This window comes from Nannobrachium achirus, assembly GCF_963921795.1.
Source record: "Nannobrachium achirus genome assembly, chromosome: 1".
NCBI classification, from domain to species: domain Eukaryota; kingdom Metazoa; phylum Chordata; class Actinopteri; order Myctophiformes; family Myctophidae; genus Nannobrachium; species Nannobrachium achirus.
Window position 1 is genome coordinate 11,310,995 of NC_137810.1, and position 13,353 is coordinate 11,324,347.

Below are 13,353 nucleotides of genomic sequence, written 5' to 3' on the forward strand. Positions count from 1 at the left end.
GATGCATTGTTGAGGACCTATGGAAATTTAGAACACATTTACCCCATAAGAAATATGTTAAATAGCAGATCAAGCTCACAACACATGCAATAGGCCTACGTTGGTAAATGTACATTTATTTTTGTGATGCAAAATATAAGCTATAGGCTATTCAAATATTGTACTTAAATACAGTTTTTAGCTACTAATAATCTAATTTTCAATACTTCCTACTCCACTAATCCATTATCTCAAACATGGCACAATACAATAATGGTTCTGTAAATGTAACACCCTTTGTACTTTTTACTCAGGTCAAAACATTTCATGATGTAGGCCTACACAGCCATAGTGGGAGAGAAATATGTGTAAATGAAGTGTAGGCCTACTGCATGTAATATTACAGCCATTCCAGTACTAGGTTAGTTACTACTTTATACCCTATATAGGCCTACTGTATAAGGACAAAATGTGACATAGCTCTGTTTACACAATGCTGTACCCCCTCCTGTTCCCCAGGGCCATTTTCAACTGTATATAACGACAATTGCTTTGGCAATGTAAACGTATGTTATGTTTTCTCATACCAATAAAGCTCCTTTGAATTGAACTGACTACAGGCTAAATGAGAGTAAATAAGTTGCATGGACTTTGGCCCCATCCGTATGCAGGCTGAGGCAGCAGGCTTGAGGAGGGTTAACAGCACGTCCAGTCAGTGTGTTGGTAGATAGATAGATAAGCATCATATAAGCACCAAGCAGAGGGATCAGACCAGAGCAAGCAGCCCTGCAGAGCAGAGCAGAGTTCAGCCAGCACAGCAGCAGCATCGCGGGGTGGGAGGACCGGAGGAACACTGTCTGACTGTCTCAGTGTGTGTGTGTGACTCTGTGTGAGGACATGGAGCCCAGCAGCTAGCTGCTACTGTAGCTGTCAGCTCACCTCCACCAAAACCACCACCATTTTGGTCTGGGCCAACACAAATACCATCGGATCGGGGTAATTATTGTATTTTTTAAATAACTCCTCAAAGCCAGCTTATAGGCACACGCGCTGCTTTCAAATGGAGACGCGTTGTTTTGGTTTTATTTGTTTTAAATCGGCTGTTTTTTTAGCTTCCTGGTGGCTGCCTGCTCTCTTCTGGTTGGCTTTCAGCTAAAAATGTCAGCTAGCCCAGTTCGCTAGCCTTCTCTCTTCTCACGCTAATAGAAGCTAACGTGGATGTGATTTAACTCACAGTGTGTTTGCTTAAGCGCTGGTTGGGGAACAAAATCATGTAATAAACCATTTGAGAAACACAAGACAAATGTGGACTGCTGCCGTTACACGCAGCGTTGTCACGTCTATAGTCTACTAACTGCCTGTCGTCAGCTGCTTGTTTTAATTATAACCACAAATCTGAGCGTTTCCTCGTCTTGACGCGTGTCTGCGACTTCCGCAAATTGTTCAGATATTTAAGATGACATTCATGTCACTCCACAGTCCACACACCTTCCTATATCTGGTCCCGTTCAAACATAAATATATAGCTAGCTACTCTGCAGCAGCAGCAAGCCAGCAGACACACTGGCACATACTGTACTGTGTACTGCAGTAGTTTAGTGGCCAAGTCCTGGAACTAGCTGTGTGTGTGTGTGTGTGTGTGTGTGTGTGTGTGTGTGTGTGTGTGTGTGTGGTGCACTGAATTCACATCCTTGTGACATTTACCTTTCTAAATGTGTCATTTTGCATCCTCACACACTCGATCAGGGGCTGGCACTTTGTAATCTAGGTAGGTCGTCTGCTTGTGAGAGATGTTATTGTTGTAACTAACCTAGTCCTAGGCTAGAATGGCTGTGATATTACATACATTTCATATTCCAATCCATATACACAGCCATAGAACACAGGTATGTCATACTGTATGTACCGTGTGTAAAATAACAGCCATCCTAGGGCTATAATTAAACTAACCCCGACTCGCATGTTCTTTTTATTTTTCTAAACCCATTCCCTCTTCCTTGTTGCTGCTGTCAGGTATTTGGGCTGGTCAGAGCTGTTCTCTCCTCGGTCAGCATCTTCAGTGTTTGGTGGTAAATGTGACAGGCAACGCAGCGAGTACATCCAGCCTCACCATGGCTCAGGACCGGGGGAAGTATGACTTTTACATTGGCCTCGGCCTGGCTGTCAGCTCCAGCATCTTCATCGGAGGCAGCTTCATCCTCAAGAAGAAAGGGCTCCTGCGCCTGGCCAGAAAGGGCTCAATGCGGGCAGGTAGGTACCGTATTGTTGAGGTGGAGCGGGGATGATGTATGCCAGTGGTCCTCACAGTGGGGTCCGAGGACCCTCAGGGGTCCTTGAAGGGGTTCCAGGGGGTCCTCAGGGAAATGAATTTGTTAATATAGCATCAAAATCGGTTTAAGTACTTGAACTCTATATCCTCTATCGTCTATTTCCAAAACATCTTGAAAACATTTCAATATTTTTGAAACATTTTCACAACACTAATCTTGTGTTGGGGGGGTCCCTGGCACACAATGTTTTCAGATGGGGTCTGTGGTCAAATGCATACATTTGGGGGTCCTTCCTATGAAAATGTTTGAGAACTACTTGTATGTTACGTGGGGGTGATGTTTGCAACACTTTCCTTGCAACATGTTTTTCAGTGGGGTTTCAACTTATGCGTTCATTGCAACATGTTTTTCAGTTGGGTTTCAACTTATGCATTCATTGCAAAATCGAGCAAGTCAGACCGGTGTGGGCAGAGACATAAGCACCATATTGTTTATACCACTACAGTACTTATACTGTAACATGACTGGCTTGGCCTGCATGTGACACGCCTATGTATTCACAAGGCCATAGACAATCACTGTTTCTCAACGTGTGGGGTCCATTTGGACCCCTATGGGTTTGAAACTGAGTGTACAAATGGAAACAAATATACCTTTGGGACACCCCAATCTACACTGTACATTTCTCTGTGTTAATTTAGCTTTGAGAGATGGAACCAAATGGACCCTTAGAGGCCCATTTGCACACTCTTGAGTTACAGACCTATTAGGGTCCATTTGGTCACCCTGGTGGTCCCTGGAACCGACATTATGAACCAGTGGTCTGAAAATGCATCAATACATGACTGCAGCTCAGAGGAATTCACATATTAATCATTAATGTTGCTACACTGTAAACCCCTAGTTGTTAAGGTAGTTTCACTCAAGGGACTGTCAATGAACAAACGCTATAATCAAGTGTAGCCTGCATGTAAAATGTAATGATTTAGCAGGGAGATTAAAGGTTCTTAATTTTTACACCTGTTTGTTTCAGGCCAGGGTGGTCATGCCTATCTAAAAGAGTGGCTGTGGTGGGCTGGCTTATTATCAAGTAAGTAGCACTACACTTTGTCATTGTGAAGAGAAGAGATAACACCAAACAAAGCGCATGTGATATACCTCTCATACTTGACTAACCATGAGGCTGACATTGTTCTCTTCAATATTATAGTGGGTGCCGGGGAGGCAGCCAACTTTGCAGCGTATGCTTTCGCCCCGGCTACTCTCGTCACGCCTCTGGGGGCTCTCAGCGTGCTCGTCAGGTACAAACCAACCTACACGTATTCAATTGAGTGTAAACGAAAGAGGAAAGAATCCAACACGGTCTTAAATGCTCCATATATCCATATGACTTAAGTCATATAGAGAGCGTTTGATAGTGTGTGGGGATTCTTTCGTCTGTTGTCTTTGTGATCCAGCACTGGTCGAAATACTTTTTGGATGTGCGTGCACCGCCTGAAGTGAACTGCATTTAATTTGAGTGTAAATCATGGTTTCCTTTGCATTATTCTCCTCCATTTAGCCCAGGGGTCTTCAACAGGGGGTCCGGGACCCCTAAGAGGTCCTCAGAGTTACTACAGGGGGTCCTCCAAATCTTTGTGTGATAGAAACTTATTTTCCCTTTTTTATATCAACCACTTGAACCCTATCGTCCATAATTTATTCCGCGAACTTTAGCCAAAAATAGCAGATCTACAAGCTCACAAGGCCTCGCGCTATTTTCAGCAAAGAGGTTTGGTGTAGAGGGGAAAAAGAGCAGACTAAGTACAGGTGAAAGACTGAAAGGTCAAGTTAATTAAGTATTGATGGATCAAGTGGTTAAATATCTGAAATTGACACGAATCCAAAATACACTGACGACTGTGCTGTCAAACAATGAAACCATATGGAATCTCTGAAAAGGCTGTGGGGGTCCCTGCTTCATCTCTTGGCCTGAAAACGTTGAAGACCCCTGATTTGATTTGCTAGTTTCGAGTTATTATTAACTACAAACTTGAGTTTTTGAAGCCCGTCCCTTTTTAGTGCTGTGGAGTCCACAGTGTGGACTGTATCTGTGGAATTGAATGTGATAAGACTGATGGTTCGTGTTGTTTTGCAGCGCCGTCCTCTCCTCGTACTTCCTGACGGAGCGGTTAAACCTGCATGGGAAGCTGGGCTGCATGCTCAGCATCCTGGGCTCCACCACCATGGTGATCCACGCGCCCAAAGAGGAGGAGATCAACAGCCTGGAACACATGGCCAGGAAGCTGGTGGACCCAGGTATAGTCTCTTAAACATGCATGTTGTTGTTCACCTCACTGGCTGAGCGTTTAATTGGAGATGAGGGGAAATTAAACCCATTTAGAACGGGTACACATAATTGTGTATTATTATTTTATGCTTTAACTATTTTTGAAAAATCGTGAACATTTGAATTTGGACCAGATTCTATAAGTGTCTTTTGAATCCTTCTAAGATGTTTTGAAAAACCCTATGTTTCTATGTCATCAATCTGGCTGGCCATCGTCAACGAAAAGGTCCTTTTCACTTAGCTGGAGCTCAGTTGGTCTGTTCTTGAGAGACTACTATGTCAGTGGTTCTCAAACCTTTTCATGTGAAGGACCCCCAAAATGATATGTATTTGGCCACGGACCCCCTTCTCAAAATATTTAGTTCCGGGCACTCGGTGCTTGTATATCTGCTATTTTTCAATAGTTAAAGCATTCAATAATCCTAGGCCTAAATGGGTTAATCTGATGGAGGGAGCACTAACCTTGAGAATTGCTCTAATTTTGGGAATACGTTTCATTCATTAAAGTTTTTGCTCCAATATCTGCAATTGACTCCTACAGCCATGCAACGTTTTCCCTCTTTAATCCACACATTGTGTATTTAATTTCATTATATTTGTACTGTATAACTCAATAAGGGGCTTGCATTTATCATTGCATGTTTGTCCATTTGCTCATTTGTATTTAACATTTTGTGTGAAGAAAGAGAAAAGTTATTGACCAAGCTTCAACCCGTCTTCCCGTAGGTTTTGTGCTCTTTGCTACATTAGTCATCATCGTGGCTCTGATCTTCATCTTCGTGGTGGGCCCCCGCCACGGTCAGACCAACATCCTGGTGTACATCACCATCTGCTCCGTGATCGGGGCGCTGTCGGTGTCCTGCGTGAAGGGACTGGGCATCGCCATCAAGGAAGCCATCGCCGGGAAGTCCGTGTCGGGCAACCCGCTGGCGTGGGTCCTGCTCCTGGGCCTGGTGGCCTGCGTGAGCACACAGATTAACTATTTGAACAAGGCTCTGGACATATTCAACACCTCGCTGGTGACGCCCATCTACTATGTGTTCTTCACCACGTCCGTCCTCACCTGCTCGGCCATCCTGTTCAAGGAGTGGGAGCACATGGGCACCGGCGACGTGATCGGCACCCTCAGCGGCTTCCTCACCATCATCGTGGGCATTTTCCTGCTGCACGCGTTCAAAGACGTTAGCGTGAGCCTGGCCGCCCTCGCCGTCTCCATGAGGAAGGACGAGAAGGCCTTTCCCGCGGCAAACGGCGTGGCTTCCCACAGCACCTACGAGCTGCTACACAATGACTCCACCGACGTGGAGGACAGAGAAATGGGCTCCAATTTTGACAGCATTTCTAGAAGGAATGGTGCAATGACAGCCCCATAGGATCATAAAGGAACTTGTCTTAACCCCCTCCCCCACGGACTAAACGGCCATGGCATTGCTGTGCACATGGTATTGACAACCTTAAGACAATCAGTTTTAGGGGACAAGTGACTTGGTTGGACCAATCGATTGTACTTAACAGTTTTCATTTGCCTTATTTTTCTCAGAATTATGACTTGATTAGTATTCGGTTAGAACTTTATTTCGTTCCTGTGTGTAGCCCTGTAAATAGTCAGATTTTTTAAAATAAAGAACTTTGTTATATTACGTACAAAGATCTGCATATACATGCACTGACTTGCTTTCTATAAATCCTTACATAGATAATGTGTTTTAAGATAGTTCTACAAAATGATGGGGTCCTGCTGAATATGGCTATAATTGAGACATTCACTAAAATTTGTGTTCTCGTGATACTTGAAAGTAACATTATGTTGAAGTCACCATAAACTTTTTTGTATTGTTTACATAAAAAGCACTCAAGATCAACCAACAGATTTGTTACATATTTATTGAATTAAAATGATTAAAAACATTTGAAAGGCACAGTGAATAAATGCTTAACAAGTATGAACTTTGTTACTTCTCAGATTTCCTCTTAAAAAGGATGAGTTTAGCATGCATGTTTAACAATATAGAAAATACAATTTACTTTGACCCCCCAACTTAAAATAGGTTACCATTTTCCCCCACTGCAAACCCTTAAATATTTATTTGATAAAAGTAGTCTTCCCCTCCTTGATCTATAGAGTTCCATAAGTATAAAACACAAAGTAAAGTCCATTCAAAACAAAGGGAAAATAGCTATTCATTTTTGATAAGGCACAAGTGAGTACAAAAGAAAATAATTCAACATAAAATTGTGGCCCAACTTTCTTTTTTTACCATGGTCCATTGTGGCACAAGACCTAGATATTTCTGGCTGGTGCAAGAAAAGGTAATGACTATTTGGAACCGTTGTGACTGCTGGCTGGCGACTAAAACTCAGTTGCTGGCGAGGGATTGGTGTATAGGTGGTTGGAAACACCGGACGTGTTCCACCGGCATGTTCTCCCCGTCTCCTGACTTCAGGTACTTGTTCAGAATGGCAAAGATCTCATCGTTGATGACCTGGAACTTGCGGATTCGATCCACCATCTTCTTCAGTGGCTGAAGGGAAAGCAAAAGACATTTCCGTGTTCAGACATTTTAAACGAGAGAAAGCATGGGATTGATGTCAGACAAACATTTACTTTGCCTCGAGAGGGTAACAATATATCCACCACTGCAGGAACGGTCGAGTCGAGTGCTCTAGTATTCTATTAGGGTAGTCTCTCCTGATGTGCCCTGGTATGCTTCTCCCCCATTTTTAATCAATGTTTAGTGTAAAATGATTCATTATGTTCACTAGAGGCTGTGTAATATGCAGGATAATGTACAGTGACACACACATTTTCACATATTCTCTCCTAAACTCACCACACTCTTGATGATCTCGTCCTTGCCGTCGTGCTTCTGCACCTTGAGGAGATGGTAGCTGAAGTCCAGAATGTCAAATCGTCTCTGCTGTCCCAGTAGGGCGATTATCATGCAGCCTGCCCAGTGAAGGCCATCCCCAAAACACTGCCTGAAAAGGAAACGGTGGGTACAATGTAATGTTCAGGCACACTATGAGTTTAAGACTCGTCAGTACAGACAGGAACAGCTCTCGTTTAGAATTTAAACCAAAATATTGCTACTCACTCCACGGTAAATTCGTGGGCTCCCACGGGGATGCAGTAGACGAACTGCATGGCACTCCAGAGGCGGTGGAACTCCACGCACTCGTCCACGTGCATCACGCCGTTGCTGGGCAGCGGGCCACGCCAGATGGGGTCCTCCAGGAAGCCTCGCACCCGAGTGAGAATGACCTCGAACATGGACAGGCCACAGCACAGACGCTCTTTGGTAAGCAGGTCACCCTCACGAGCAATGGCGATTTGCTAAAAGAACGAGAAAGGGTTTGCCATGGTTGGGAGATGCTGAATTCCAAGCCACGACAGATTGGATGATTGTGATCTGACAGCACCGCACTTGTGGTGGTTATTATCACTGAATACAAGGACAGCTAGTTATACTGTTAACATAATTACAATTTGTGAAAACGCCTCCTGTACCTGTGGGGTGCCGAGGCGTTCTATCAGTGGAACCAAGTGCAGGGCTGTGTATTTGGCCTCCAAACGTTTCATCTTGGCATCGAGACGCTCCCCCTCTGCAGAGAGTCACAACCACAACACGTTACGGATTAATGGAAATCTGTCCAGGCCGCGCCATCTGACCAAGTTCAGCCCAAGAGCTGACCCAAAGATTCTCTGAGAAGTCACCAAGAAGCCCAGGGTAATGTCAAAGGAACTACGGGCAATTCTAACTTCAGCAAGTGCATATGGGTCAACCGTTTGACGGACAACGCTTGTTTGATGACCAGCAGCACTGGGTCTGTGTGTCTGGATAGATAAGTCCTATGTTGAATTATTTAACCAGCCTCTATGTTTGGTGAAAACCTAAACCTTCCTTTGAACAAAACAACCTTATTCGGAGGTTTCACATACACTTGTTTGTGCTTTTGTTGGCCAGTGAACAACCTTATGTGGTTGTGTGGCAGTTAAACTTTTTTTTTTTCTTCATTTGTACATGACTAAAAAGGACATGGAAAAGAATATATATATATGTTATATAATGAAAACTAAAATTCAGAACAATTACAACAAACATAAAAAAGGGTTTACAAATACATTAGAGAAGAAAGAAATGTTCGCGATATCTACCTTTCACATGGACTCTGGGGAGAATGTTCTGGAAGGGTGCAGCATGCAACAGATCACAAACCTCCTCCTGGGACTAAAGATGAGACAAAACACCAAACCATTGGTATGTACAGGACCAGGTATATGCATAATATATTCTCTTGAGAGCATATTTCACTCCTTGATAAACATGAATACACATCTGGTAGAAAGCATGAACAAGTAAGTCTAATTTCTGAAACTAATCGCTGCCACAAGATGGCACTGATAAGCCATACCCTAAAACCCTTTGCCCAGAAACCAGAATGACCTGTTATTGCCGCTTGCTCTCTGCCAACTAAGAAACATTCCTTTCCATAAATACTTGCTAAAATGAGAAATGAAACATGATTCCACAGCAAAGCATACATTATGAGTAGGGCGCACAATAATCACGATTTACAATTATTCTTTTTTTTTTTACTTTTGCCTTGATAAAAATTACTGAATGATTATTTTAAAAAGTTATGATAGCCGATCTAAAAGCTTCAATCGGTTATCTTCACCATCTTTGTACGGCAAGCCACCATTGTAAAACTAAATATAATACAGGGTCAAGTGGTTAATCAGACTAATTGAATTAGTGAAAGAAAAATCCCCCAAAACCTTGCTGCTCGATTATTTGGTTATTCGGTTATTGGTTCTAAATCTGTATATGTTCAGTTCATTTCTAAATATGAGTCAGTCACACTGGCCATTTAACCATTCTCTCATGTCAGCGAGGCTGGGCTGGGTTTGAGGAGCTTCATACCAGACTCTGCTCGCTGAGCAGACAGAACAGGAGGGCGTTGCCAACTTCTCTCAGGTTCTGGAAGCACACCGTCTTCAGTTCAGCGTATTCCACAATGTCCTTTAACTGGTGGTGAAAGAACTCCAAGATACCTGAAAATGAAAGAGAGGGTGGCACGGCTTGGTTAACCCACTTTCAACCTGGCGTCCTTATTTTGGCTATTATTCTGGCCAGGACCAAAATGTTTCATCTGTGACGCGTTGTCAGCATGAAAGCCATGCACTTCCGATATTTTCACTATATTTGAGAATTGGGTGATGTGGTTAACATCTCTTGTTGCGACTCATTCAGTTAAAATACTACAGGACCAAAGTCCCGAGCTAAGCGCGCTTTACTGAGAGTGACAGTCGTTTAAGGACTCAAGGACGGGTGCAGACACACAGCAACATACTACCTCTTGAGCAGGTTCTGAGAACACTGTCTGAAAGCAAGCCATGATAGCGTACAGACACAAAACCAGAGCCTGTCAAATACACAGCACGGCTCACTTAATAGTCTATAGACTTGTAGTCCAAAAGAGCCATATGTATAAGCATCCCTGTTCAAGAACATTTCACCACTAACTGGGACCTAGAAGCTATATTAATAATGCCAACTGCTCCTAGTTAGTAGGGGTAAGTACATCAAATTGCATATGTCCAAGAGCTTTAAGCTGTAACAGGCACACAAAGCATCTCTTACTTACAGTATATTTAAAAACAACAGGCCCAAATGTCCATACAGTGTGTGTATATATATATCCAGATAAGAGACCATAACCCTTCTGTTATTCTTTTTACAGTAATAGACCGTGTTGCTTTTAAACTAGACTAGCGTACAACTTCCTTGTTCCATGGCAAACATTAATTAAGGAGCAAACTGACCGGCCATCGTAAAAAGGCAAGGTAATAATTCATGAATGATACATGGACATGGAGAAATTAATGTGAAATAACACCATAAAGTTATACTGTATGCCCCCATGTAAAATAAATCAAATGCCTGAAGGCTTCACGCATTATTAAAAATGATAGCGCAGCAGAAGCTGATGAAAGACATCAAAACACATTTCTGTTAGGAATCCTCACATATTGTACAAGCTGTGATGTTTCTTTTAAAAAGCACAGTACAGTACTTAATTTATTTCGTATGGGTTAGTTTTGCGCATAAATATGTCATTTCAATGTACATTAGGGGTGCAGTTATTTGAAATTATCGGTTGGCTAATCCATTATTTAAAAAAATGAATCAATAATTGAATAAACAAATAGTTTAATAATCATTCCCTACTTTGGGCATGTCCTTATATAATTAAGTGGTTCACCACTTCGCTGGTGTATAAAGAATACAAACAAATACTGATGTAATAAAAGTGTTAGAGCCGAGTTGACCTTTTTGATTAAAGGGATATTTAACTTTCAAACATGTTTGGGGTAATTTATTTTCCAATACAAACCCATTCAAACTTCAGAACTCCTTTTTAACCATGATAGATTCATCAAAAACACCCGTCCTTGATTCTGGTGACTCATACTGCCCTCCTAATACATGAGGGGCTGTGTTTCTTTTTATTTTTTTTATTACTTTATTTTATGAATTAAAACTTTATTTTCCGCCAAAAAAATAAACATTTATTTTCTAACAAAAAGAATATCAAATATCTAAATACTGAATCAAGCAACTCAAAAACTATCTGGGTTGTTCACAAATGCATGAGTAGACGTTAAAATGACCCCAAACATGTCGCGAAAGTGAACTATCCATTTAAGGATGTGTTGTCAAACTGAAAGTAGAGCTCATAGCCTTGTACCTCCACTAATTGCACTTTTTTTGAAATATTTAACTGTAATTTTATCATAATGGAAGTCAAATACTCAATAGGGCTCTGATCAGGAGTCATCCGTCAATCGTCAGAGACGACTGACGTCACAGGCTGGCCGAAATCCACACCAACCTATTCCTATATATCGGTATCGGAGCCACAGCGTTCCCACGAGATCCACATGATTACATTAGTATGTATAAAGAATATTATTTCGCCAGTTTTTTGCTTTTATTTACATACCAAACATGTCCATGGCCAAATGCACATAGATTTTACCCATTTAGGCCTAGAATTATTGAATGCTTTAACCAGTGAAAAATAGCAGATATACAAGCTCACAGCGCGGCACCGAGTGCCGCGCTGCGAGCTTGTAGATCTGCTATTTTTGAAAAAGTCATGAAAATGTGTGCAAATCTTTGAACATAATGTATTTTCAAAGCGAACGTTTGTAACTAAAATTTTGCTTCTGGGTGGTCCCTGGAACTAGATATTTTGAGATGGGGGTCCGTGGCCAAATAAATATCATTTTGGGGGTCCTTCACATGAAAAGATTTGAGAACCACTGACATAGTAGTCTCTCAAGAACAGACTAACTGAGCTCCATTTAAGTGAAAAGGACCTTTTCTTTGACGATGGCTGGCCAGATTGCTGACATAGAAACATAGTTTTTTCAAAATGTCTTAGAAGGATTCAAAAGACACTTATAGAATCGGGTCAAAATTCGAATTTTCACGATTTTTCAAAAATAGCAGATCTACAAGCTCGCAGCGCGGCACTCGGTGCCGCGCTGTGAGCTTGTATATCTGCTATTTTTCAATAGTTAAAGCATAAAATAATGATACACAATAATGTGTACCCGTTCTAAATGGGTTGAGGCAGAGGTTCTCAAAAATTTGAAAATGATTGAGCGCTTCTGCCTTAAAGTCCACGTTTAGTAAATAAGGTCAGATTGTAAGGGCCACCGTGTCACCCACCTGGAGAGCCATACTCGTGGCGGGGAAGGCGGCATATCTTGGGCATCACCTCCATCAGGGTCTTCACATACTGCATGATGGTCCCCTGGAGCTGTGGAAGAGGGTGGACAATTCCTTTACCACCGATACGGTGTCCCTATATCCTCAGCATCATAGCGTCATTGTCACAAATACAAAAACATAATAGCAAAAACCGTCCATCTACAAGCTCACAAGCACTACAAATGTTCTTCTCTACCTCTCCGTTGCTTCGCCTTTAACCACGATTTCAGAAATAGTCCATCTACGAGCTCACAACGTGTCACATTGTGACATGTCAACTTTTTTGGCTGCTCTGTCTGACTTAAGTAGTTTACGATTTTCTGTCTGCCTTCAGTAGATAAAAAAACATGAAACATGGAGGTAACATTGACGAAACTGTAACAGCATGTTCAGAGAACTTTCTTTTTCTTTTTTTTTTGATACAGCGAGGTACTGAAAGTTAATATAATACGTCACAAAATATTGTGACATAATCCTGTTCAGGCAGCAGGCTGTTCTTGCTCCCCTGGCGTTGCTACGTCGGCCCCTGCGTTGCTTACCAGGCTTTTGACCACCTTCAGCAGCTCCTCCATGACCACGGCGATGCCCTGGTAGCCCAGGAGACGGCACATGGCCTTGATGTGTGGCGGTCCCAGGAAGTTCCTGTAGAAGCCATATATGCTGCTGTACGCCAGGTTCAGGGCCTGCATTCACAGTCACACAGAGACATTGAACACCACAGAGAGAGAGAGAGGGGGGAGAGAGGGGGTAGCGAGAGAGATAAAGAGGGGGGAGAGAGTGCACATTAGAGAGAGAGAGAGGGAGAGAGTAAGCAGAGTTCTTTAAAAGTACTCACACTGAAATCACAGAACATCATGCAATTATTGGCTGCATCATTTCGAGACGACCCGACCGTCTCATAATACAACTCAGGGACAGGACATTAGCTAGGAGGAGACTGCATTGAATATGATTATTTGGGGTAGAACAGGAAGTTCCCTACAGCGGATTA

The 13,353-nt window shown here is 42.5% G+C and overlaps 2 protein-coding genes across 3 annotated transcripts in view; one reads left to right on the forward strand and one right to left on the reverse strand.

The window, feature by feature from the left end:
• Positions 1 to 683: 683 nt before the first annotated feature.
• nipa2 (NIPA magnesium transporter 2) lies at positions 684 to 6,350 on the forward strand. Its single transcript, XM_080732593.1, has 6 exons — positions 684 to 975; positions 1,993 to 2,229; positions 3,283 to 3,339; positions 3,460 to 3,550; positions 4,387 to 4,547; positions 5,305 to 6,350. The coding sequence occupies exons 2-6, from the start codon at positions 2,091 to 2,093 to the stop codon at positions 5,949 to 5,951; spliced, it is 1,095 nt and encodes a 364-aa protein (XP_080588719.1). The 5' UTR covers positions 684 to 975; positions 1,993 to 2,090; the 3' UTR covers positions 5,952 to 6,350.
• A 94-nt stretch (positions 6,351 to 6,444) lies between these two features.
• The window catches only part of cyfip1 (cytoplasmic FMR1 interacting protein 1), a 58,229-nt gene continuing 51,320 nt past the window's right edge, over positions 6,445 to 13,353 (reverse strand). For both annotated transcript variants that reach the window (XM_080732576.1, XM_080732575.1), the window contains exons 24-31: positions 12,902 to 13,045; positions 12,321 to 12,411; positions 9,504 to 9,634; positions 8,735 to 8,807; positions 8,087 to 8,181; positions 7,674 to 7,912; positions 7,410 to 7,557; positions 6,445 to 7,100 (exon numbers count right to left, since the gene is read on the reverse strand). In XM_080732576.1, coding sequence (XP_080588702.1) covers positions 6,936 to 7,100; positions 7,410 to 7,557; positions 7,674 to 7,912; positions 8,087 to 8,181; positions 8,735 to 8,807; positions 9,504 to 9,634; positions 12,321 to 12,411; positions 12,902 to 13,045 — 1,086 coding nt within the window. In that variant the 3' untranslated portion in view covers positions 6,445 to 6,935. The remainder of the gene's footprint in view (positions 7,101 to 7,409; positions 7,558 to 7,673; positions 7,913 to 8,086; positions 8,182 to 8,734; positions 8,808 to 9,503; positions 9,635 to 12,320; positions 12,412 to 12,901; positions 13,046 to 13,353) is intronic.